Here is a 26,756-nt window from a genome sequence, read left to right as displayed (position 1 = left end):
ACGGAGAACGTGCAGACTCCGCACAGACGGTAGCCCAAGCCAGGAATCGAACCTGGGTCCCTGGAGCTGTGAAGCAACTGTGCTAACCACTATGCCACCGTGCTGCCCCTGGCAGTGGGGAAAGTTCTAGAATCCATTATCAAAGATTTTGTGGCAGAGCACTTAGAAAATAGTGGCAGGATCAGACAGAGTCAGCATGGGTTTATGAAGAGGAAATCATGCTTGACAAATCTACGGACATTTTCAAGGATATAATTAGTAGAGCTGACAAGGGAAGCCAGTGGATGTGGTATATTTGGACTCTCAGAAGGCTTTTGACAAAGTCCCGCAGAAGGGATTTGTGTGCAAAATTAAAGCGCATGGGATTAGTGGTAGTGTATTGAGATGGTTAGAAAACTGGTTGACAGACAGAAAACAAAGAGTAGGAATTAATGGTTCTTTTTCAAATTTGCAGGCACTGACTAGTGGGGTACCACGGGAAGTAGTTGAGGCCAAAGCATTGTATGCAGGGATCGGTGCTAGGGCCCAAGCTAGTCACAATATATATTAATGATTTAGATGAGCGAACAAAATATAATATCTGCACATTTTCAGATGTCACTAAATAGGGTGGGAGGGTGAACTGTGAGGGGGATGCAGAGATCCTTCAGTGTAGCATTGTGGATAGCATAATTGCTTCACAGCTCCAGGGTCCCAGGTTCGATTCCGGCTTGGGACTATGTGCGGAGTCTGCACATCCTCCCCGTGTGTGCGTGGGTTTTCTCCGGGTGCTCCGGTTTCCTCCCACAGTCCAAAGATGTACAGGTTAGGTGGATTGGCCATGATAAATTGCCCTCAGTGTCCAAAATTGCCCTTAGTGTTGGGTGGAGTTGGGTGAGGTTACTGGGTATGGGGATAGAGTGGAGGTGTTGACCTTGGATAGGGTGCTCTTTCCAAGAGCCGGTGCAGACTCGATGGGCCTTCTGCACCGTAAATTCTATGGATGTAAATTTGGACAAGTTGAGTGAGTGGGCAAATGAATGGCAGATGCAGTATAGTTTGGAAAAATGCAAGGTTATCCACTTTAGCAGCAAAAACGAGAAGGCAGACTATTATCTGAATGACCATAAATTAGGAGAGGGGAATGTACAACGAGACCTAGGTGTCCTCGTACACCAATCACTGAAAGTAAGCATGCAGGTACAGTAGGTGGTAAAGAAAGTAAATGTTACGTTGACCTTCATCGGAACAGGATTTGAGTGCAGGAGCAGGGTTGTCTTCCTGCAATTATACAGGGCCTTCATGAGGCCACACCTGGAATATTGTGTGCAATTTTGGTCTCTTTATCTGAGGAAGGATGTTCTTGCTCCAGAGGGAGTACCAGACTGATTCTTGGGATGGTGGAGCTGACGTATGAGGAGAGATTGAATCGGTTAGTATTGTATTCGTGGGGCAGCACGATGGTGCAGTGGTTAGCACTGCTGCCTACGGCACTGAGGACCTGGGTTCAATCCCGACCCCAGGTCACTATCCATGGGGAGTTTGCACATTCTCTCCATGTCTGTGTGGGTTTGACTCCCACAACCCAAAGATGTGCAGGTTAAGTGGATTGGTCACACTAAATTGCCCCTTAATTGGGAAAAATAATTGGGTACTCTAAATTTATTTTAAAAAAGGATTGTATTCGCTGGAGTTCAGAAGAATGAGGGGAGATCTCATAGAAACCTATAAAATTCTAGCTGGACTAGTCAGGGTAGATGCAGGAAGGATGGTCCCAATGGTTAGTTTTGTCCAGAACCAGGGGTCACAGTCTGAGTATAAGGATAGACGATTTAGGTCAGAGATGAGGAGAAATTTCTTCACCCAGAGCGTGGTCAGTCTGTGGAATTCGTTACCACGGGAAGTAGTTGAGGCCAAAGCATTATGTTTTCAAGATGCAGTTAGATGCACTTGGGGCTAAGAGGATTATAGGATACGGGGGAAAGCGGAACTATGTTATTGAGTTGGATGATCAGCCATAATGAATGGCAGAGCAGGCTCGGAGGGCCAAATGCTCTCCTCCCGCTCCTATTTTCTATATTACCAGTGGGGCTGGTTTATGTGAATAGTACAGATACATTTATGGGAAAGCTAGACAAGCATATGAGGGTGGAGCAAATAGATAGTTACATTGATAGATTTGGACGAGGATAGGAGGAAGCTTGAGTGGAACATAAACACCACTATGGACTGGTTGGGTTGAATGACCTGTTTTTGTACTGTACATTCTACGTAATGTAATTCTATCTATAAGTGCTTCTTAATAGTACCGTTGACAACCCTTTCCATAACTTTTCTGCAGACTAAGAGTAAATTGATTTGGTCAGATTAGATGTGCCTTGCCTTTGCTGGATAAGACATATTGGATTGGATTGGGTTTGTGTATTGTCACGTGTACCGAGGTACAGTGAAAAGTATATTTCTGTGAGTAGCTCAACAGATCATTCAGTACATGGAAAGAAAAGGGAATAAAGGAAAATGCATACTAGGGCAACACAAGGTATACAATGTAACTACATAAGCACCGGCATCGGATGAAGCATACAGAGGTGTAGTGTTAATGAGGACAGTCCCTGAGAGGATCATTTAGGAGTCTGGTAACAGCGGGGAAGAAGCTGTTTTTGAGTCTGTTCGTGCGTGTTCTCAGACTTCTGTATCTCCTGCCCGTTGGAAGAGTGAGTAAGCCGGGTGGGAGGGGTCTTTGATTATGCTGCCCGCTTTCCCCAGGCAGTGGGAGGTGTAGATGGAGTCAATGGATGGGAGGCAGGTTCGTGTGATGGACTGGGCGGTGTTCACGACTCTCTGAAGTTTCTTGCGGTCCTGGGCCGAGCAGTTGCCATACCAGGCTGTGATGCAGCCAGATAGAATGCTTTCTATGGTGCCACTGTAAAAGATGGTAAGAGTTAATGTGGACATGCTGAATTTTCTTAGTTTCCTAAGGAAGTATAGGCGTTGTTGTGCTTTCTTGGTGGTAGCGTCGATGTGGGTGGACCAGGACAGATTTTTGGAGGTGTGCACCTCTAGGAATTTGAAACTGCTAACCATCTCCACCTTGATGCTGACAGGGGTGTGTACAGTAATTTGCTTCCTGAAGTCAATGACCAGCTCTTTAGTTTTGCTGGCATTGAGGGAGAGATTGTTGTCGCTGCACCACTCCTCTAGGTTCTCTATCTCCCTCCTGTATTTTGACTCGTCCTTCTTCGAGATCCGGACCACTATGATCGTGTCGTCAGCAAACTTGTAGATGGAGTTGGAACCAAATTTTGCCACGCAGTCATGTGTGTACAGGGAGTAGAGTAGGGGGCTAAGTACGCAGCCTTGCTGGGTGCCGGTGTTGAGGACTATTGTGGAGGAGGTGTTGTTGTTCATTCTTACTGATTGTGGTTTGTTGGTCAGAAAATCGAGGATCCAGTTGCAGAGTGGGGAGCAAAGTCCTGGGTTTTGGAGCTTTGATATGAGCTTGGCTGGGATTATGGTGTTGAAGGCAGAGCTGTAGTCAATAAATAGGAGTCTAACGTAGGAGTCCTTGTTTTCGAGATGCTCTAGGGATGGGTGTAGGGCCAGGGAAATGGTATCTGATGTGGACCGGTTGTGGCGGAATGTGAATTTCAGTGGATCAAGGCGTTCTGGGAGTATGGAGGTGATGCACTTCATGATCAACCTCTCAAAGCACTTCATTACGACTGAAGTCAGGGCCACTGGACAGTAGTCATTGAGGCATGTTGCCTGGTTCTTCTTTGGCACCGGTATGATGGTGGTCTTCTTGAAGCAGGTGGGGACCTCGGAGTGGAGTAGGGACAGGTTAAAGATGTCCACGAACACCTCTGCCAGCTGGTCCGCGCAGGCTCTGAGTGCACGACTAGGGATCCCATCTGGGCCCGTCGCCCTCCGAGGATTCACTTTCAGGAAGGCTGACCTGACTTCCGAAGCTGTGATTGTGGGTATGGGTGAATTATGGGCTGCTGGGGACATTCAACAGCGGATTGTTGGTTTCCTGCTCGAACCAAGCACAAAATACATTGAGTTCATCGGGGAGGGGTGCGCTGCTGCCGGAGATACTGCTCGGCTTTGCTTTGTAGTCCGTTATGTTGTTTAGTCCTCGCCACAACCGCCGAGAGTCTGTCTGTGATTCTAGCTTGGTTTGATATTCTCTCTTGGCATCTCGTATGGCTTTGCAGAGTTCATACCTAGAGTTTTTGTAGAGGTCAGGGTCGACTGACTTGAACGCCTCAGACCTGTCCTTCAGTAGGGAGTCAATCTCTCGATTGAGCCATGGTTTCCGGTTGGGGAACGTATGTACTGCTTTCTTTGGCACACAGTCGTCCACACATTTGCTGATGAAGTCTGTTATGGTGGTGGCATACTCATTTAAGTTGGTCGCTGAGTTCTTAAATATGGACCAGTCCACTGTCTCTAAGCAGTCACGTGAGAAATGTTCCACTTTGTCAGGTAGATGCTAGTGTTATGGCTGTATTGGTACAACTTGATTGGAGGTGCAGCTGTTTCTGGTACACAAGTCTTCAACACGACAGCTGGGATGTTGCCGAGGCTCATAATCTTTCCTGTGTTCAGCAACTTCTTGATATCACGTGGAGTGAACCAAATTGGTTGAAGACCAACTTCTGTGATACTGGAGATTTCAGGAAGATCACTTCTGACTGAAAATAGTCACAAAAGCCTCATTCCTTACTTTTTGCATTCATGGTGAATTGCACCATCATTGAGGATGGAAACGTTCATGCCTCCTCCTCCTGTTGCTTCATTGTCCACCATCATTCACAACTGAATGTGGCAAGAGTAGGAAGCTTTGATCTGCTCTGTTGGTTGTGGAATCACATATCTCTGTCTATTGCATGCTGCTTCAACTGTTTAGCATGCATAGCCTTGAGCCTGTACCTTTGTCAGATTGACAACTCATTTTTAGATAGGCCAAGTGCCGATCATATTGTGCTTTTCTACAAAACTTATTGAACAAGCGATTTGTCCCGTGGTTTGATGGTAACGGTAGTGAGGGATATGCCAGGCCATGAGGTGACAGATTGTGTTGGTATCCAATTCTGCTGCTGATGATGATGATGACCAAAGTGGATATTAAGATTTGAACTACGAGATCTGTTCTGAATCTGAACCATTTAACTTGGTGTGAGCATAGTGGGCAGAATGTGCTTTTATCTCATCTGGTGCCTAGATCAATAGCTGGTGGTCCATTCAGTTTTATTCTGACTGTTTTTCACTGCAACTTGATACAGCACACGTGGTTTGCTAGGCCATTCCAGAGAACAGTGTAAGAGCAGCATATTTCCTTCCCTATATATTCTAGCCCACTTGTAATAAAGACAAACATTCCATTCGTCTTAGTGATTTTTTTTGTATCTGACTGCTAAATTTCTGTGATTGTTGTGCATGGATCCCCAAATTTCTTTCGACATCCACAGTTCCTAGGTTTTCATTATTTAAGATGTGGAGATGCTGGTGTTGGACTGGGGTGGGCACAGTCCGAAGTCTTACAGCTCCAGGTTAAAATCCAACAGGTTTATTTGGAATCACTAGCTTTCGGAGCACAGCTCCTTCATCAGGTGAAAATCCCACCCTTGACTTTCATGTACGCACACTTGCAAAGTTTGTGCATACACACCTGTTCCTGTCTGGGAATCCCCCTCTCAGCCAAGGACTCATTATCCAAATGAAAAAGTTTAATGGTTTGTTTCCACCCTGATGATTCTTTTGACCTTTGCTAATGGGAACAGGATATGTGGTCTGCTCATATTCCCCTGAGGCCATTGTCTTTTTTCAGGTGTGGGGTCTCCATCTTCATGTTTCGGAATCTGGAAGGTACAATTATACAAATTGTTTAACCATTTTTGCCTGCGAGCTCTAGTCACATTTTAGTCTGTTTTAAAAAGTTCATTTCAGTTTTCAGCTGGTGAATTTAAAGTCTTATTTGATATGAAGCATGTTTTCTTGGCAGTACGTGCAATGAGATGTCCCTAAATATTTGACTTCCCATTGCTGTGCATTCCTGAGATGCAGAGGTTAGGCCATAATAAATCGCCCTTTAATGTCCAAAGATGTGATGGTTAGGTTACGGGGCTAAGGTGACGGATTGGACTTGGGTAAAGTACTCTTTTGGAGAGTCAGTGAAGACTTGATCGGCCAAATTGCCTCCTTCAGCACTGTGGAGATTCTATGATTCAATAAAAATTAACATAAATTACCATTTGGTCCATTTGAAGTTAATAGGAAATACATTTTTGATTATTTCATTAATACTTAAGTATATCAAACAACATTTATTATTGAATTTATTGAACTGAATGTTCTTAATTACTATCGAGCAGGAACATAAACTGGCTAGGTTGATCTCTTGCCTGTAACCATGGCTATGTGACATTTTATATTTAGTTATAGTTTGTTATTCCTAAGGAAGATAAGATCATCCTCCTTGGGGATTTCAACTCCAGGGTTGGAAAGGACTCCCAAATCTGGAAAGGAATGTGCGGAAAGGAAGGAATTGGGAATTGCAACTCTGATGGGGGTCTCCTGCTCGCCAAATGCCCAGAAAGGAACCCGCGGAAAGGAAGGAGTTGAGAATTGCAACTCGATGGGGTTCTCATGTTCGCCAAATGCATGGAACACCAGTTTGTCATCACTAACACACTGTTCTGCCAAAAAGACAAGTTCAAGGGTGCTTTTCTGATTGGAGGGCTGTGACTAGTGGTGTTCCGCAGGGATTAGTGCTGGGACGTTTGTTGTTCGTAGTATATATAAATGATTTGGAGGAAAATGTAACTGGTCTGATTAGTAAGTTTGCGGACGACACAAAGGTTGGTGGAATTGCGGATAGTGATGAGGACTGTCAGAGGATACAGCAGGATTTAGATTGTTTGAAGACTTGGGCGGCGAGATGGCAGATGGAGTTTAATCCGGATAAATGTGAGATCATGCATTTTGGATGGTCTAATACATGTAGGGAATATACAGTGAATGGTAGCACCCTCAAAAGTATTGACAGTCAGAGAAATCTTGGTGTACAGGTCCACAGGTCACTGAAAGGGGCAACACAGGTGGAGAAGGTAGTCAAGAAGGCATACGGCATGCTTGCCTTCATTGGCCGGGGCATTGAGTATAAGAATTGGCAAGTCATGTTGCAGCTGTATTGAACCTTAGTTAGGCCACACTTGGAGTATAGTGTTCAATTCTGGTTGCCACACTACCAGAAGGATGTGGAGGCTTTAGAGAGGGTGCAGAAGAGATTTACCAGGATGTTGCCTGGTATGGAGGGCATTAGCTATGAGGAGAGGTTGAATAAACTTTGTTTGTTCTCACTGGAACGAAGGAGGTTGAAGGGCGACCTGATAGAGGTCAACAAAATTATGAGGGGCATAGACAGAGTGGAAGTCAGAGACTTTTTCCCAGGGTAGAGGGGTCAATTACTAGGAGGCATAGGTTTAAGGTGCCACGGGTAATGTTTAGAGGAGATGTACGAGGCAAGTTTTTTACACAGAGGGTCGTGGGTGCTTGGAACCCGCTGCCGGAGGAGGTGGTGGAAGCAGGGACGATAGTGACGTTTAAGGGGCATCTTGACAAATACATGAATAGGATGGGAATAGAGGGATACGGACCCCGGAAGTGTAGAAGATTTTAGTTTAGACGGGCACCATAGTCGGTGCAGGCTTGGAGGGCCGAAGGGCCTGTTCCTGTGCTGTACCTTTCTTTGTTCTTTGTAAGACTTCCTGGAGACATCCATGATCAAAGCACTGGCACATGATCGACTTTGTCATCGTCCGATCCTGACACTAAAAGGATGCCCTCATCACCAAAGCGATGACCATAGCCGATGACTGCTGGACAGATCACCGGCTCAACCACTCCTCCGTGTCCATCAAACTCCACCAGAAGCAGCAGAAGATGAAGAAACAGCTCAGAAAACTGATCAAATGTCTTCTCCAAAGTGTCCTTTCTAATGGAGTGGAGGAAAACTAGAAAAAGCTGAAGATGCCATTATTTCAAGCTGTGAAGAAATCATCAGCTACAAGACCGGGAAACACCAAGACTGGTTTGATGAGAGCGACCACACCATCAAAGACCTCATAGACAAGAAGATGAAAGCTCTCCACGCCTGGCAAAACAACATGACCAGCAAGGCAAAGAGGATAGCTCATTAATTAGCCAAGGTGGAGATGCAAGGAAGAACTAGGGAAATCCAGAACCAATGGTGGACTGAGAAAGCGAAGAAGCTGCAACTCCCACTGACCAGCATGATGCTCGGGCTTCTTCAGTGTCACGAAGGCACCTTTGTCTTCAAACTGGTGGGGAGTAAGGACGGAATCCTCTTGAGAGACAGAGAAAACATCAGCTTTCGATGGAGAGAACATGTCAAAGAACTCCTAAATCATGATACAAACACAGATGAGGACGTGTTTGAGGAAATCCCCCAACTCCCTATCAATGGTGATCTTGGACTCCCATCAAGCGTGGACAAAGTCGAAGCTGCCATTAAACACTTGAATAATGGAAAATCCGCAGGAGTGGACTGGATTCCAGCAGAGATTTTCAAACAAGGAGGAGAAGAGATCACTGAGCATCTCCATCAGCTGTTGATGAATATCTGGGACAGAGAAGAAATTCCTGACAACATCAGGGATGCCGTCATCGCCACCATCTTTACGAAAGGAGACAAAGTGGACTATGGGAACTACTGTGCAATCTCCTTACTCTCCATCGCTGGGAAGATCATTGCCCGAATCCTTGCTAACTGCCTTCTCCCAGTCTCTGAAGAAATCCTTCGGAAAAATCCAGTGGATTAGCCCTGTTGCCTCACGGCGCCGAGGTCCCAGGTTCGATCCCGGCTCTGGGTCACTGTCTGTGTGGAGTTTGCACATTCTCCCCGTGTTTGCGTGGGTTTCGTCCCCATAACCCAAAGATGTGCAGGGTAGGTGGATTGGTCACACTAAATTGCCTCTTAATTGGAAAAAATTAATTGGGTACCTCTTTAAAAAAAAAATTTAAAAAAATAAATAAAAAATTTAAATAAATAAATCCAGTGTTGCTTTCAAGCAAACTGTGGAGCAACGAACATGAATTTTGTTGCTCGGCAACTTCGACAGAAATGCCAGGAGCAACATCAACTATTCTACATGACCTTCATCAATTTGATAAAGGCTTTTGTCTCAGTCAATCAGGAAATGCTATGGAAGACCCTGTCAAAGTCAAGAGAAATTCATCAACATCCTCTGACTCCTCCACGACAACAAGATGTCGGCAACAGTCCTCACCGACGGAAATAAGATAGAAACTTCGAGGTTAAGACTGAAGTCAAACAGGAATGTGTCATCACCCCAGCCTTTTCTTCATCTTCATCGCCACCATCCTTCACATTGTGAAGAGCAAGCTTCCCAGTGTAGTGTGCATAGTCTACAGGATGGACAGGACATTTTTCAAACTCGACCGGTTGAAATTCAAGAAGAAAATAACACTGACATCACTCGTGGTGCTTCAGTCTGCGGGTGACATTGCCATCTCCACTCTGTCAGAAGAGAATTTTCCAGTCATGTTTGATGCCTTTGTGGAAGCAAACCAAAGAATGGGCCTCAGTCTGAACCTCAAGAAGACTCAAGTCCTTTCCCACCCACCCCAGGGCAAGATTTGGTCTCACACTCGATCAAAATTAATGGAGAAACCTTCCCAATTCCCATACCTGGGGAGCCACCTCAAAGGCTGACATCAATGTGAAGATCAAATCTATATACAATCCACGAGCGACTCCTTCGGTCGCCCAGGGACGAGAGTCTTTGATGACCACGACATCCGTGCTGACATCAAGATCCTCTTGTACAAGGCAGTCGTATTCATAATTCTTCTATAGGCCTCAGAAAAGTTCCAGAGATGTAGAGGCAAGGATTATTCTGGATAGGAGCGAAAGTAACAGTGTAGTTGTTATGGGGGACTTTAACTTTCCAAATATTGACTGGAAACGCTATAGTTCGAGTACTTTAGATGGGTCCGTTTTTGTCTAATGTGTGCAGGAGGGTTTCCTGACACAGTATGTAGATAGGCCAACGAGAGGCGAGGCCATATTGGATTTGGTACTGGGTAATGAACCAGGACAGGTGTTGGATTTGGAGGTAGGTGAGCACTTTGGTGATAGTGACCACAATTTGATTACGTTTACTTTAGCGATGGAAAGGGATAGGTATATCCCACAGGGCAAAAGTTATACCTGGGCGAAGGCCATTATGATGCGATGAGGCAAGACTTAGGATGCATCGGATGGGGAGGGAAACTGCAGGGGATGGGCACAATTGAAATCATAGAATTTTTTTTTTACAGTGCAGAAGGTGGCCATTCGGCCCATCGAGTCTGCACCGGCTCTTGGAAAGAGCACCCCACCCAAGGTCCACACCCCCACCCTATCCCCATAACCCAGTAACCCCACCCAACACTAAGGGCAATTTTGGACACATATGGGCAATTTAGCATGGCCAATCCACCTAACCCGCACATCTTTGGACTGTGGGAGGAAACCGGAGCACCCGGAGGAAACCCACGCACACACTGGGAGGATGTGCAGACTCCGCACAGACAGTGAACCAAGCCGGAATCGAACCTGGGACCCTGGAGCTGTGAAGCATTTGTGCTATCCACAATGCTACCGTGCTGCCCATAAATGTGGAGCTTGTTCAAGGAACAGCTATTGCGTGTCCTTGATAAGTATCTACCTGTCAGGCAGGGAGGAAGTGGTCGAGCGAGGGAACCGTGGTTTACTAAAGTAGTTGAATCACTTGTCAAGAGGAAGAAGGAGGCTTATGTGAAGATGAGATGTGAAGGTTCAGTTAGGGCGCACGAGAGTTACAAGTTAGCTAGGAAGGACCTAAAGAGAGAGCTAAGAAGATCCAGGAGGGAACATGAGAAGTCTTTGGCAGGTAGGATCAAGGATAACCCTAAAGCTTTCTATAGATATATCAGGAATAAAAGAATGACTCGGGCAAGAGTAGGGCCCGTCAAATGCAGTAGTGGGAAGCTGTGCATGGAGTCCGAGGAGATAGGAGAGGTGCTAAATGAATATTTTTCGTCAGTATTCACACAGGAAAAAGACAATGTTGTCGAGGAGAATACTGAGATACAGGCTACTAGACTAGAAGGGTTTGAGGTTCATAAAGAAGAGTTGTTAGCAATTCTGGAAAGTGTGAAAATAGATAAGTCCCCTTGGCCGGATGGGATTTATCCTAGAATTCTCTGGGAAGCTAAGGAGGAGATTGCTGAGCCTTTGGCTTTGATCTTTATGTCATCATTGTCTACAAGAATAGTGCCAGAAGACTGGAGGATAGCAAATGTTGTCCCCTTGTTCAAGAAGGGGAGTAGAGACAACCCCGGTAACTATAGACCAGTGAGCCTTACTTCTGTTTTGGGCAAAGTCTTGGAAAGGTTTATAAGAAGTAGGATATATAATCATCTGGAAAGGAATAATTTGATTAGAGATAGTCAACAAGGTTTTATGATGGGTAGGTCGTGCCTCACAAACCTTATTGAGTTATTTGAGAAGGTGACCAAACAGGTGGACGAGGGTAAAGCAGTTGATGTGGTGTATATGGATTTCAGTAAAGCGTTTGATAAGGTTCCCCACGGTAGGCTATTGCAGAAAATACGGAGGCATGGAATTCAGGGTGATTTAGTAGTTTGGATCAGACATAGCTGGAAGAAGACAAAGGGTGGCGGTTGATGGGAAATGTTCAGACTGGAGTCCAGTTACTAATGGTGTACCACAAGGATCTGTTTTGGGGCCACTGCTGTTTGTCATTTTTATAAATGACCTGGAGGAGGGCATAGAAGGATGGGTGAGTAAATTTGCAGATGGCACTAAAGTCGGTGGAGTTGTGGACAGTGCGGAAGGATGTTACAAGTTACAGAGGGACATAGATAAGCTGCAGAGCTGGGCTGAGAGGTGGCAAATGGAGTTTAATGCAGAAAAGTGTGAGGTGATTCGTTTTGGAAGGAATAACAGGAAGACAGAGTACTGGGCTAATGGTAAGATTCTTGGTAGTGAGGATGAGCAGAGAGATCTCGGTGTCCATGTACATAGATCCCTGAAAGTTGCCACCCAGGTTGAGAGGGTTGTTAAGGCGTACGGTGTGTTAGCTTTTATTGGTAGAGGGATTGTGTTTCGGAGCCATGAGGTCATGTTGCAGCTGTACAACACTCTGGTGCGGCCGCATTTGGAGTATTGCGTGCAATTCTGGTCACCGCATTATAGGAAGGATGTGGAAGCATTGGATGGGTGCAGAGGAGATTTACTAGAATATTGCCTGGTAAGGAGGGAAGATCTTATGAGGAAAGGCTGAGGGACTTGAGGCTGTTTTCGTTCGAGAGAAGAAGGTTAAGAGGTGACTTAATTGAGGCATACAAGTTCTCCATTTTAAGTCGGGAAGTGGCCAACTCAGGTGGCTACACTAACATTAAGGGCATTTAAATGGTCATTGGATAAACATATGGATGATAAGGGAATAGTGTAGATGGGCTTTAGAGTGGTTTCACAGGTCGGCGCAACATCAAGGGCCGAAGGGCCTGTGCTGTTATGTTCTATGTTCTATGTGGCTCAGAAACGTGAACAGTGTACAGACATCACCTCGAGGCCCTGAAGATGGTGAGATACCGTCAATGCCCTCGGAGACAGATTCAGTCATCAGCTGGGAGGACAGGCGTACTCACCTGACATCAGTGTCCTTGATGGAGCCAAGAGAACCAACATTGAGGCCATTATCATCTGAAACCACCTCCGCTGGGCCAGCTATGCGCTTCAGATGTCAGAGTCCCGACTTCCAAAGCAAATCACTTTTGCCCAGCTCAAACAAGAGGACAAAGGAAGTGCTTCAAAAACATCCTGAAGGCTTATCTCAAGAAATGCATCATCAATGTCAATGCCTGGGAGACCCCTGCACAGAAGGGACCTATTTGGAGGAACCTCCTGATTAAAGGGTCACAATTCTATGAGGACACCCAATGCCAAGATGAGACCCAGAAATGGAGCCTGAGAAAGGAATACCAGCGATCCAGAGTGCAAGAACCGATCCCACCTCCCGGAAACACCTGCCAAGTGTGCGGTCGAAGATGCAAGATTGGGCTCAATAGCCATGCAAGAACCCATGACCAGTAGCATGGAGTTTCTTTGGAGGACAATCATTCTCATTAGTGAGTGATGGCCAAAAAATAAAAAGATAGTTGTTATTCAGAAGCATAGCTTGCTAGATTTTCAAAAAATGTATATTTTGTTGCTCTGGAAATGTTCTTTGGAAAATACCATAAAATTATCATGTTCTAGAGCTTCAAGTAATTGTGTAGTGTCGCAATCTATTCTGCAAAATGGTTGTAACACTGTAGCTATTTTGCTCATGTACTTTGTGATCTCCAACATCTGCATGAAATCAAATTGTCTTGAAAGATTGCTGATTGAGATCGATAAGAGTGTTAGTGATTTTCTTGAGTGTTGTTCAATATAATTTCGTTGGCACATCTTCCTGCTATCTTGAACAAAATTAGAATAGCGAATTAACTTATTGAACACATTAAAAAGTCTCAATATATATCTGCAAAGAGTAAACATAGTATTCCACAAATGTCATTTTCTTTCTAATTGGTTACTAATCTGCAATCGAGCTTTATGATTCAAAACATTTTGCCTAGCAGGTTATGTTCTCAAGACTTAAGACTCTATTCAAGATGAATATATATGATAGCATGTATGTTTTAAATCTGCCAGGTATTTCTGTAATAATGGTATCGGTAGTAAGTGGGAAGAATCAGAGTTGATGCCAGGATGATGAGCATTGTGTATGTAAAAAACAAATTGCTTTTGAAGTCCAATCTGCTTGTACGAGACAAGGGGAAACTCATTTTCGATTCTCAGAAGTTAAAAGCGGTATAAAATTTGGCATGCTAGATAACAACCTCAAAAGCTGTTTTTGCAGATTTTGAATCTCATCAGAACTAATAGTCTATAATAGATTCCTTTGGGCAATCATTAGCAATTTTCATTAATTTGCTGTGGAACTGATCTTGAAGATTGAAGATAGAACTTGATATTTTCGAAACGTTTTGCTGTTTCAATACAGAAGCATAGTAAAGGTTCTGAAAATTAAATGTTACATTAGTAGCCACCTCCTGACTACAAAAAACATGAGCTGGATTCACCGCACCCCGACGCCGAAATCGCGTTTGGCGGCAGGGCGGAGAATCCGTTTTCCCACAGGAAATCGGGACCGGCAATGGTTCCGCACCCCCCCCCCCGAAAAGTGGTGCGCTCTGGGAGTACGCTGCACCGAGTATCCACCGCCTCAGGCCCTTGCCTGAGGCCCGCCCCACTATTCTCCGTCCCTGACCGGCTGAATTCTTGACGGCGTGGTTCTAATCTGGTTCTGCCATTCGGGAACCTTGCGCGGTGGCTGCGGACTCCATCCCGGGCCGCCACAGTCGGTGGAGGGCCGATCGGAGGGCAGTGACCTCATTCGGGACAGGGGGCTATGTGTGCGGGCAGTCCAGGGCGGGTGAGCGGCCAATGCAGGGCACTATTTCGGTGGTCCAGGTCTGTGGGCTGAGTCCGCCATGGAGCACAGCGCGGCCGCTGGAGGCCGCCACCTTGCGCATGTGCGGCCTCTGACCCAGAAGTGCGGAGGGCCGTATCGGCAGCTGGAGCTGCGAGCTCCACGGCTGTTACCTGCTAGCCCCCTGCAAGACGGTGAATCTGTGGCCTTTTGACGCCAGTTTTCCTGCTGTAAATGACCACAGTTTTCACGACGGAGTGGAGACATAGTCCCAAAAACGGAGAATCCAGCCCCATATTTTTCATACTTTTTATCAGCTATTTCCACTTTAAAATGTTGTGTCCACATTTATAATGGAAACTACAACAGAATTTATCATCATGTAATCATATTCTCATGTTTCCACTGGTGCAATGCAACATGATTTTTGCAGCTCCTGACTCCTGGGCCTGCTTTCCAGCTAACTGCTTCCCCTATTGCTCTAAATATTCTGAAATTAGATTAAGAATTCAATTCTGCATGCAGATTATCCTCTGCCCTGCACTTTATCTGAAGACTACATTTGTTCCCAACTACCCATATGTAGTCCAGATTTATTTCTTCAAATTATTTATTAATTATTCATGATGAAAGCAAGGTTTAATAATAATTGTTTCATTTCCTTCCCTAGTTCTCAGTGGATTGTGTTCCAATGATTGTCCAGACAAGGTCACTGTAAGTAATGATTTGTTATCTTTACTCGGCACTGTAACTTCCATTTTTGTTGTAAAACATTTGAAGATGGTGAAAAGTAATACTAAATTCTGAAAAACATTTGACATGCAGCACAATTAAGCAGTTTACATTCCAACAAGGTGGCTCTGGAAAAAAAAACATTTCCCTGTGCAATCTATTATGAAATTGCAATACAAATGTTATATTAAAAACATTTGTTATGAGCCAGGGTTTAGAGAACCCCAAAGTGTATCATGGAGTTCACCTGACCCACAACTTTTAATAGATTGTGGTATGGGGCGCACACGGCCCACTACAGGTGTGGTACAGCAGAAATGGAAAAGTATTTTTTTAAAGCAAAACAATGTTTGTTCTATGAACTCAAGTTAACCTTTTTAAAACATACAGTGAACAACTTAGCAACCATCAATTCAAATATAACCCTAAATATAACACTAAGTAATCCTTAAGTTGTCCTTTTAACTCCATAAGACTTAAAAAAGAACTTTAACAGAAGCACATCAGGTTAAAGTCACTCCTGAGAGCAGTTAGTAGTTTTGAATCACCAAAGGATCGATTTACATTCTTTAGATTATAGAGAGAGAAACTAATACCCCTTCTGGCTGTGACTGCAGCGATCTAGCTCTGAAAGCTAAACTAAAACACACCCTGCAGCAAACAGCCTAAAACAAAAGTAAAAAGCTGACAGACAGCCCAGCTCCACCCACAATCTGACATCACTGATAAACACCCATTTCTTCAAGGTACATTTCTTAAACACCCATTTCTTCAAGGTACTCTCACATGACATATTCAAAAGTCAAATTATTAAATGTTCTTCTGTTGATTACAATATAATGTAAGCTAGTAATCATCTGTTGGGGAACGTCCAATGGTTTTTTTTTTCAATTTAGAGTACCCAATTCATTTTTTCCAATTAAGGGGCAATTTAGCGTGTTCAATCCACCTAACCTGCACATCTTTTGGGTGTGGGGACGAAACCCACGCAAACATGGGGAGAATGTGCAAACTCCACACGGACAGTGACCCAGAGCTGGGATCGAACCTGGGACCACAGCGCTGTGAGATTGCACTGCGCCACCGTGCTGCCTTAACGTCCAATGGTTGACAATAGTAGCATAATGTGGAGATGCCAGCATCGGACTGGGGTGAGCACCGTAACAAGTCTTACAACACCAGGTTAAAGTCCAACAGGTTTGTTTTGAATCACTAGCTTTCGGAGTATTGCTCCTTCCTCAGGTGAATGAAGTTCTGGAACTCACCTCTTCATTCACCTGAGGAAGAAGCAGTGTTCCGAAAGCTAGTGATTCAAAACAAACCTGTTGGACTTTAACCTGGTGTTGTAAGACTTCTTTCTGTAATAGTAGCATAGACATTGCAAGTAAATCCAATGTGGACGCATCGAGCGTGTTATGTAAAACTTTTAGTATTATAAGTTATTAAAGCTTTGTACGCTAAGGTTAGCCAGATTCCAATAATTAATTACACATTGTATATTGTATTTTTGGCAACTGTTTGCACAAATCATAGTCATTTTTGTTGGCCTGGATAAGAGAAAGAACTACAATCAAATTTCTATCGTAATCCGAACATTGGAGTCAAAATAACTCCAGATGTTTACAAAACTATAAACCAAACTATGTATTTTGCTTAGAAAATATGCATCTTTTATTTTGGATTTGTTGTCTTGGAAAAGATGAGCAATGATGTTACTCACCTATCTGTATTACTGTAAGTAGTCTTGCAGCATCAGGTTTAAGTCCAACAGGTTTTTTTCGAATCACTAGCTTTCAGAGCGTAGCGCTCCGAAGCTAGTGATTCGAAACAAACCCGTTGGATGTTAACCTGGTGTTAGAAGACTTCTTACTGTGCCCACCCCAGTCCAATGCCGGCATCTCCACATCATGGCTATCTGTATTATATTGTGGGTATGAGTTATTTAGCATAGTAATAAATCTGAATTACACTGGGATAAGCAAGTGGTGAAAATGACTTTTTTTTAAAATTGTCGTTACTTACCACCCTTGGCAAGTTCAGTGTTTTACAAAACATAAACCGAATTAATGATGGAGGAATATGGTAATCCTATTTGGTAGCCTGCTAAGAAAACCCATCCTTTTTCTCCTGGACTCAATCCAAACTTTCAAAGCATTCGAGGCCAGGGGATTTCTGAAACTACCTTTATGAAAATTTAAAAGCTATGGAGAGGCTGTCTGTGTTCAATCAGATTGTGAGTAGAGCAGCACTGGAATTGCTCACGCTCGAGTTAAACCTCTATTTTTACTTCCAGAAACCTAGAGCTTCTGCAACTAAAACTCAGTTTCAATCTTGAAAACAAAAAGTCGAGCAGCAAAGCTTTACACAGCGTCAGTGCATAATGTACCCTTTCTCAGTTGATGCTGTCACCTGCAACTCTGTCCCTCATAAATAAAATTTTAAATACAGAGGGATGATCATTGAAAAACTATGCCTGCTGGAGTATGAGTTTTGCCGACTGTTGAGCCTCATTCAAATATTTGCATTTTCCTTCTTTTAAAGATAGGAAGAAAACGTTGAGATGATCCTTTTAGCAATGCTCAAACTTAGCAATAACTTAGAAAATGATCTATTAGGCTCACTTAAATATGCATGGCTTGTTTGAGGCTGCAGTCTGCCTGCTCCCGGAAGGCACTGGCCACACCGGCAAGGCCTCACCCGGGCGCAGATTAGTCCTTGTCTGCACAAGTGGAGACCAGGTGGCATGGCCACGCTGGGAGCCTCTGAGGCCATTGGAGATCCTTGGGGGATGGGAACAGGGCCGGGCCATGTCCTGGCACAGGCACCCTGGCAATACCAACCTGATACTGCCAGGATGCCCGATTGACACTGCCAGAGTGTCAGGAGCATTGTCCAAGTCCAAGAGGGGACCCTGTCCATAAATTGAGGAGGTGAAAGGAGGTTATGAAGCGTGGGGGTGAAAGAGAGGAGCCCTAAAGGCGGGTGGGCCTTCAGCGACCCCATAGAACAGTACAGCACAGAACAAGCCCTTTGGCCCTCGATGTTGTGCCAAGCATTGTCCGAAACCAAGATCAAGCTATCCCACTCCCTGTCAGTCTGGTGTGCTCCATGTGCCTATCCAATCACCGCTTGAAAGTTCCTGAAGTGTCCGACTCCACTATCACAGCAGGCAGTCCATTCCACACCCAAACCACTCTCTGAGTAAAGAACCAACCTCTCTCCGACATCCCTCCTATATCTCCCACCCTGAATCTTATAGTTATGCCCCCTTGTAACAGCTACATCCACCCGAGGAAATAGTCTCTGAACGTCCATTCTATCTATCCCCCTCATTATCTTATAAACTTCTATGAAGTTGCCTCTCATCCTCCTCCGCTCCAAAGAGAAAAGCCCTAGCTCCCTCAACCTTTCCTCATGAGACCTATCCTGCAAACCAGGCAGCATCCTGGTAAATCTCCTTTGCACCCTTTCCAATGCTTCCACATCCTTCTTATAATGAGGTGACCAGAACTGCACACAATACTCCAAATGTGATCTCACCAGGGACATGTATAGTTCCGGCATAACCCCGCGGCTCTTAAACTCAAACTTAGTTTAAACTTAGAAACTGCCCAACTTAAATACAGGTAAAAATAAAACACTTAGCCAGCAACCACTGCGCCCCACACGAGAACAGCAATCAGCTGTTATGGGCCTGCGCAACAAATTTAAATCTTTACTACTTACCCAGCAGTCACTCTATCCTCACTCCGACCGGATTCAGATGGAAACTCCCATGTCTGCAGGGGCTTGCGCTGTCCTTGGGTGTGGGAACCCTCAAGCTCACTTCGAGATTGGGGCACCCTTTCAAAATGTTTCCCTAATCTCTGAGGAGCCGGTCTGAAATGAAAATGAAATGAAAATCGCTTATTGTCACAAGACGGCTTCAAATGAAGTTACTGTGAAAAGCCTCTAGTCGCCACATTCCGGCGCCTGTTCGGGGAGGCTGGTACGGGAATTGAACCGTGCTGCTCACCTGCCTTGGTCTGCTTTAAAAGCCAGCTCTTTAGCCCTGTGCTAAACCTGGCCAGCAAGTTTAGTTTTCCATTGCTGAAAAAATTTCCAAGTGTGGGTGACAAACTCCCCAAGCCCCCAAGAAAATAACGGAGTGTGGGTGAGGCGGTAGCGTAGTGGTATTGTCACTGGACTGGTGATCCAGAGACCCAGGGTAATACTCTAGGCAGCCAGGTTTGAATCCCACCATGGCAGGTGGTGTAAATTGAACCCAATAAATATCTGGAATTAAAAGTTAATGACCTATGAATCGATTGTCGTAAAAAACCCAGCTAGTTTGCTAATGTCCTTTAGGTAAGGAAATCTGCCATCATTCCCTGGTCTGGTCTACTCCAGATCCACAGCAAATTGGTTGTTTCTTAAATGCCCTCTGAAATGGCCTAACAATCCACTCAGTTGCACAAAGACCTCTACAAAGTCAATAAAAAAGATAAGAACCAGACGAACCACCCCTCAACGACCTAGGCACTGGAAACAACAGCGACAAACGTAGCCTGGAAAGTCCTCCTTGCTAACATCTGAGGGCTTGTGCCAAAATTGGGAGAGCTGTCTCTCAACTACTCGGGCAACAGCCTAATGTAATCGTATTCACCAATCATACCTTACAGATAACATCCTAGGCACTACTATCACCATCCCTGGGTATGTCCTGTCCGATACTGACAGTCCCAACGACAGAACAGCCCCAGCAAAGATGGCAGCACAGGTGGGAGGGAGTTCTCTTCGGAAACACTGAGGATGCCAAGGGCGCAGAATGTACTCTGGGTCAGAGACTTCAATGTCCATCACCAAGAGTGGCTCGGTAGCACCACTACTGACCGAGCTGGCCGAGTCCTAAAGGAGATAACTTCTAGACTTTGATAGGAAGTAAGGGAACCAACAAGAGGGAAAAACATACTAGACCTCATCCTCGCCAACCTGCCTGCCGCAGATGCATCTGTCCATGACAGTATCGGTAGGAGTGACCACGGCAAAGTCCCGTCTTCACATTGAGGATACCATCCATCATGTTGTGTGGCACTACCACTGTGCTAAATGGAATAGATTCAGAACAGATCTATAAACTCGACTGGGCATCCATGAGGCACTGCTGATCCATGGGCCATCAGCAGCAGCAGAATTGTACTTGGCCACTATCTGTAACCTAATGGACCGGCATATCCCCCACTCAACCATTACCACCAACCCTGGTTCAATGAAGAGTACAGGAGAGGCAGCAGCAGCCATACCGACAAATAAGATGTAAACCTGGTGAAGTTACAACACAGGACAACTTGCATGCCAAACAATATAAGAAGCAAGTGATAGACAGGGTAAGAAATCCTACAACCAACAGAGCAGATCCAAGCTCTGCAGTCCTGCCACAACTAGCCGTGAATGGTGGTGGACAATTAAACTGCCCTTGGAGGAAGCACAGTGGACAATTCAACAACACTAGAGGATTAGGCTCCACAAATATTCCCATCCTCTACGATGGAGGAGTCCTGCACATCTGTGCAAAAGACCAGGCTGAAGCATTCGCAATAATCTTCAGCCAGAAGTGCCGATTGGATGATCCATCTCGGTCTCCTCCAGAGGTCCCAAAAATCATAGATGCTAGTCTTCAGCCAATTCGATTCACCTCACGTGATAGGCACTGGATACTGGAAAGGCTAAAGGCCCTGACAATATTCTGGCAATAGTACAGAAGACTTGTGCTCCAGAACTTGCTGCGTTCCTAGCTAAGCTGTTCCAGTACAACTACAATGCTGGTATCAACCTGGTGCCAGGGTCCCTCCTGTTTGTTCCCTGTTTATTCATTTATTTATTTCCCCTTTCTTTAATTTTGCGATTACACTTTTGATCCATGGATGAGTAATGGACCTGTGATTTTAAACCTGTATCTTTAAGGCAACGCAGCATGCTCGCGGCCTTTACCTTTAATTCAAGCAGGAGAGATGTAGCCTTTGCCTTTAATTCAAGCAGGAAAGATATGTGATGACTCAGTTTGACTGATTGGACTGGCTCAAAATGCTGGGCTGTGTTGGTACTTTGTGATGATTGGTTTTGATTTCTTTGGAATATTTAATAATAATAATCTTTATTGTCACAAGTAGGCTTACATTAACACTGCAATGAAGTTGCTGTGAAAATCCCCTAGTCATCACATTCCGGCGCCTGTTCGGGTTCACAGAGGGAGAATTCAGAATGTCCAATTCACCTAACAGCACGTCTTTTGGGACTTGTGGGAGGAAACTGGCGCACCCGGAGGAAACCCGCGCAAACACAGGGAGAGCGTGCAGACTCCACACACTGGTCCAAGCCAGGAATCGAACCTGGGACCCTGGTGCTGTGAAGCAACAGTGCTACCCACTGTGCTACCCTTCTCAGTGTCACAAGGCTGGGTTGTCTTTTGTTTCGCTATCGGTTCAGAAGCTGGAAGAATCATCTCTGATTTTTTTTTCTCTCTGATATGATGAAATCTCTCTCAAAATCATGTGTAAGAACTCCTCTCTTTGAATGTAATTTTATCAAACCTGTAAAGGATTGAGATCAAAACATGGGCTGGAAGCTGGGTTTGGTGTGAGACAAAAAGTCTTAAGAGAGAAGTAGTCTTGAAGGTGATTCTTCAAGATGAAGGCTGCAGTTTAATAAATGCGAAAGTGGCTCCAGAAGTAATCCTACTGCCTGCGAGTTCTGAATGAAAGTTGACTATCATCAACTGTACACCGGTGTCTTTGATTAACAAGCTTGCTGGGAGGAAAGCCTGCTGCAAGGAATTGAACATTGAAAGCAAGGACTCTTATCCTTTCTACCTCTTACGTTAGTACCTTTACCCCTTTTCACGTGTGTGTGTGTGGAGGTAGAGTGGGAAAGTTAAGGCGGGTAGTAGGTTAGCTTGCCATTATTCAGTTGTAATTACTGCATATTTCATATTTACTTGTGTTATAAATAAACAGTAATTGTGTTTCAACTTACAAACCTGGTGACTGTAAATTATTAGGCAGCCAAGGGCCAAAGAATTCGGGGATTTTTATACAAATTATTAGTTGATTCACTTGTGTTGGCACTCCGGGGCCTGTGGGCTAGAATTGACCATGCATTCACCCAGGGAGTCGTAACACCAGCAAAGCGGACAATTTCCCCGATATATCCTGTTCACAAAAAGCAGGACAAATCTAACTTGCAATTACCACCCTACAAGTCTATTCTCAATCACCAGTAAAGTGATGGAAGGGGTCATCAACAGTACTATATTAAGTGCAATTACTTAGCAATAACCTGCTCGCTGATGCAGAGTTTGGGTTCTGCCAATGTCAGTCAGCTCCTGACCTCATTACAGCCTTGGTTCAAATAAAGAGCTGAACTCCAGAGGTGAGATTGACTGCTCTTGACATCAAGTTAGATTTATTCGAGTATGGCATCAAGGAGCCCCAACAAAACTGGAGTCAATGAGAATCCGGGGAAAACTTTCCACTGGTTTGAATCATAAATAGAATAATAATCGCTTTTTGTCACAAGTTGGCTTCAATGAAATCACTGTGAAAAGCCCCGAGTCGCCACATTCCGGCGCCTGTTCGGGGAGGCTGTTACGGGAACTTCAGCTCACCACCACCTTCTCAAGAGAAATTAGAGATGGGCCACAAATGCTGGCGTAGCATTAAAAACAAAATAAAGGTCTCGACTTCACCCAAAAAGTCAGCAGTAAACACCCTGCCAAACTTGTCCAAAATGACACTTGGGACGCAATCCACACATCTGGGAAGCTTGCGTTTAGCCAAGTGTTTCCAGGCGCTCCGAGTGCAGAGAAACGCCGTGCTGTCGAACGACCATTCAGATTGATAGGGTTCTCAGCGGGGAATGGGTGGCTGAGACCGCACTTAGTCGCCTTTTCTGCCCTGAGGAGCTCTGCTCGCCGGAACTGCTCGGTGCAGAGAGAGATTAAAATGGTGTCCTGATCTCTCATCCTGACACAACCCGTGAACCTCCCGAAGCTAAACTCACCTGTAAGGAGGCCTTCGCCCCGCACTCCCATGTATCCAATCCCTGTCCCTATCACATGAAAAATGCCAGCTGGGCACCTTTGCTGTCAGCCTGACACTCTGTCAGTGCCCTTGCAGGCTGACAGTGATACCTTGGCATCCTGCCAGTGTGCCAGATGTACAGAGCCAGGGTGCCACCCTGTCCAGAGGGCAAGCAGGGAGACCCCCCCCTCCCCCCCGAGAGGCGTTCCATCTGGTCTGTGGTTGTGGAGACCAGCACTGAACTGCGCTCACCTGAGGTCTCCTGGCGAAGGGGTTAGATCCCACCTCTTTTGCCAGGATGTGATCCCGCCCACAGTGGGTGTGATACACATCACGACATCTGTCGAGATCGCGCTGATCTCTCAAGGCATGGCAAACAGGGTAGATCCCGGAAGAGGGATCTCGCATCATCTACCAGCTGCGCTGCTTTTTGGGCAGAATACGGCCAGTAGACCTCACCCTTAGTCATTTTTGGGGAGAATTGCGACCATTATTTTCCTTTACTCTATATTGTCTCTATATTTATGTCAGGCAAAGTTTGATCTGTAAACAAGTTCCACCGTACCCTATGTTCAATGATTCCTAGCAGGTTGGAAACTTTTGCTCTCAGTTTGTTTTGAGAACACTGAGTGAAATCAATATATATGTATGGCATAATCCAAGTTTTACCAAGCTTTGGAAAATAAGGGTTTTAAAGACATGTTCTGTATCATTAATATCAGTCATGTTTTGACTGATGGCAACTTTCTCTGTTACTTTCAACGCATTTACAATTGTCTTACATGTACTTGTAGTTTCACACCTATCTATTGAGATTCTAGTCCGATCGCAACCAGTATACTTATATTGCTAGACATTGCGCAGTGTTTAGAATGAAGCAAACATTGATTACTGCATTTTCATAGGTTTGCGGAATTGCCCTTTGGTAACTTAAGCCTCATTAATAGTTAATCAAAAAATTATTCATTCAGAGTGAAGGAAGCAATTAATTATGCTAGCAGCTGGATGTAGTGAATGATTTCCATAAAGCTGTTCACAGTTAAGCTTGACTCATTGATTATAAAGGATAATTGATGACAAACTATTCCATATTGAACTTAGTGGATGAGCGGGGAGAGCTAAATAAATTGGCTTGCGCTCCTACAGGTTCCATTTATATGGGTTAAGTCAATGGCAGGTCTACATGGTAAACATCTGAATAAATTGGCTTCAATTCAGTGAAAGTTTATCGTGGAGATCCTGAGAAGATAGAATTAGGAACCATCACTAGTTATTTTGATCTGTTTTGTAATGTCCAACATAGCAGACGGATGGTATAGATGAATGGGTGGCACAGTGGTTAACACTGCTATCTCACAGGGACCTGGGTTCAATTCCAGCCTTGGGTGACTGTGTGGAGTTTGCACTTTCTCCCCAAGTCTGCATGGGTTTCCTCCGGGTGCTCCGGTTTCCTCCCACAGTCCAAAGATGTGCAGGTTAGGTGGATTGGACATTCTAAAATTGCCCCTTAGTGTCCAAAAGGTTAGGTTACTGGGTTTTAGGGATAGAGTGGAAGTGTGGGATTAAGTACGGTGCTCTTTCCAAGGGCCGGTGCAGACTCAATGGGCTGAATGGCCTCCTGCACTGTAAATTCTATGATTTTATGAATGGAAGGCAAGATAATATATTGACGAAGCAATAAAATTAACTCCTACTGCAGTTAAAGACAAGTGTAAATAAAGGTTTATGGTGTATTTTCAAACAGATGCCCACATTAAACAAATGAGAATTGTTTTGATAATGGATTCTTAAGACTAATTCTCTGAAGCAGATCAGCTGTAAGATGCAAACTAATTCAAAGTTAGCATATTCAACAAAAATGCATAGCAGCAAAATATACATACTTCTCCTTGCCCCAGCAAAATAACTTTGGTGCAAGGGCCAAAGTTATTAGACCACCTCAATGTGGGTGGTCCTGTCTTGCATTTGGACTTCTGTGGATTTTGTAAGGATTAAAGCTTCCCCTTTCCAGGAGGTAGCAAACGACAAGGCGTGGGGTTGGTTGTTTCCTGTGCTGGGAGTTCCGTTATTTTCAGCTTTGGAGGAGATAAGGAATAGAGTGGTCGTCAATACCCAGTGGACTTGTGGGTAATGGAAGTGTAAGGATGAGGATTCATCAAAGGAACATTTTACCTCCTGTTCTGGAAACAAAGGTAGTTTTAAGGGTATTATACTTTTATTGGTAAAATTAGAAATAAGGTATTGTTTTAAATGCATTTAATTTAATGTTTCTGTGTCTGGGAGGGTAAAACATATAGTTAGATTCATGCGGACAAAGGTGTTCATATGTACTGGAGAAGGGAGTAGTGACGGCGGTTTACGGGGCTATTTTGGAAGAGGAGAAGGCACCGCTGAATGGGATCAAGGCAAAGTGGGCGGAAGAGTTGGGAGAGGGGATGGAGGAGGGGTTCTGGTGTGAGATGCTCCGGAGGGTGAACGCGTCCACCTCGTGTGCGAGGTTGGGGCTGATACAGCTGAAGGTGGTATATAGAGTGCACATCACAAAGGCGAGGTTGAGCCGGCTACAGGGGGTGGAAGATGTGTGTGAGCGTTGCGCTGTGTAACCCTGTGTAATTAGAAGGGAGTCATTGCCAATCTGGCTGTACAAGACCCGTTGGGGATGAGCGACCATAACATGATAGAAGTTTTTATCAAGGTGGAGAGTGAAGTAGTTGATTCGGAGACTAGGGTGCTGAATCTTAATAAAGGGATCTATGAAGATATGAGGCGTGAGACAATGGCAAATATTCAAGGAACGCATGGGGGAACTGCAGCAACTGTTCATTCCTGTCTGGCAGAAAAGCAAAGTGGGTAAGAGGGCCAATCCATGGCTTACAAAGAAAATTAGAAATAGTATCCGATACAAGAAAGAAGCATATAGATTGGCCAAGAAAAATGATAGGTCTGGGGATTGGGGGCAGTTTAAAATTCAGCAAAGAAGGACGAAGGGATTGATTAAGAAGGGGAAAGTACAATACGAAAAGAAGCTTGCAGGGAACATAAAGACTGACACTAAGAGTTTCTATAGATATGTGAAGAGAAGGTAAAGACAAATGTAGGCCCCCCACAGACAGAATACATGATAAGGAACAAAGAAATGGCTGAGCAATTGAATACATACTTTGGTTCTGTCTTCACAAAAGAGGACAGAAATCAGATACCAGAAATGCTGGAGAATGAAAGGTTTAGTGAGAGGGAAGAACCAAGGAGATCAACATGAGTAGAGAAATGATGCCAGGAAAATTGATGGGATTGAAAGCGGATAAATCCCCAGGGCCTGAGAATCTGCATCCCAGAGTGCTTAAGGAGGTGGCTCTGGAAATAGTGGATGCATTGGTGGTCATCTTCTGGGATTCTATAGACTCTGGAACTGTCC

At 44.7% G+C, this 26,756-nt stretch overlaps 1 protein-coding gene across 1 annotated transcript in view; it reads left to right on the top strand.

Annotated features, from left to right (window-relative positions):
- Nucleotides 1–26,756, top strand: part of itfg1 (integrin alpha FG-GAP repeat containing 1) — a 425,532-nt gene that overhangs the window by 307,685 nt on the left and 91,091 nt on the right. The window contains exon 13 of the mRNA XM_072518195.1: nucleotides 15,223–15,266. Coding sequence (XP_072374296.1) covers nucleotides 15,223–15,266 — 44 coding nt within the window. The remainder of the gene's footprint in view (nucleotides 1–15,222; nucleotides 15,267–26,756) is intronic.

This window comes from Scyliorhinus torazame, chromosome 10, assembly GCF_047496885.1.
Source record: "Scyliorhinus torazame isolate Kashiwa2021f chromosome 10, sScyTor2.1, whole genome shotgun sequence".
Lineage (NCBI taxonomy): Eukaryota > Metazoa > Chordata > Chondrichthyes > Carcharhiniformes > Scyliorhinidae > Scyliorhinus > Scyliorhinus torazame.
Note: the sequence above shows the minus strand (reverse complement) of the source record. Positions and strands in the feature narration are given on the sequence as shown.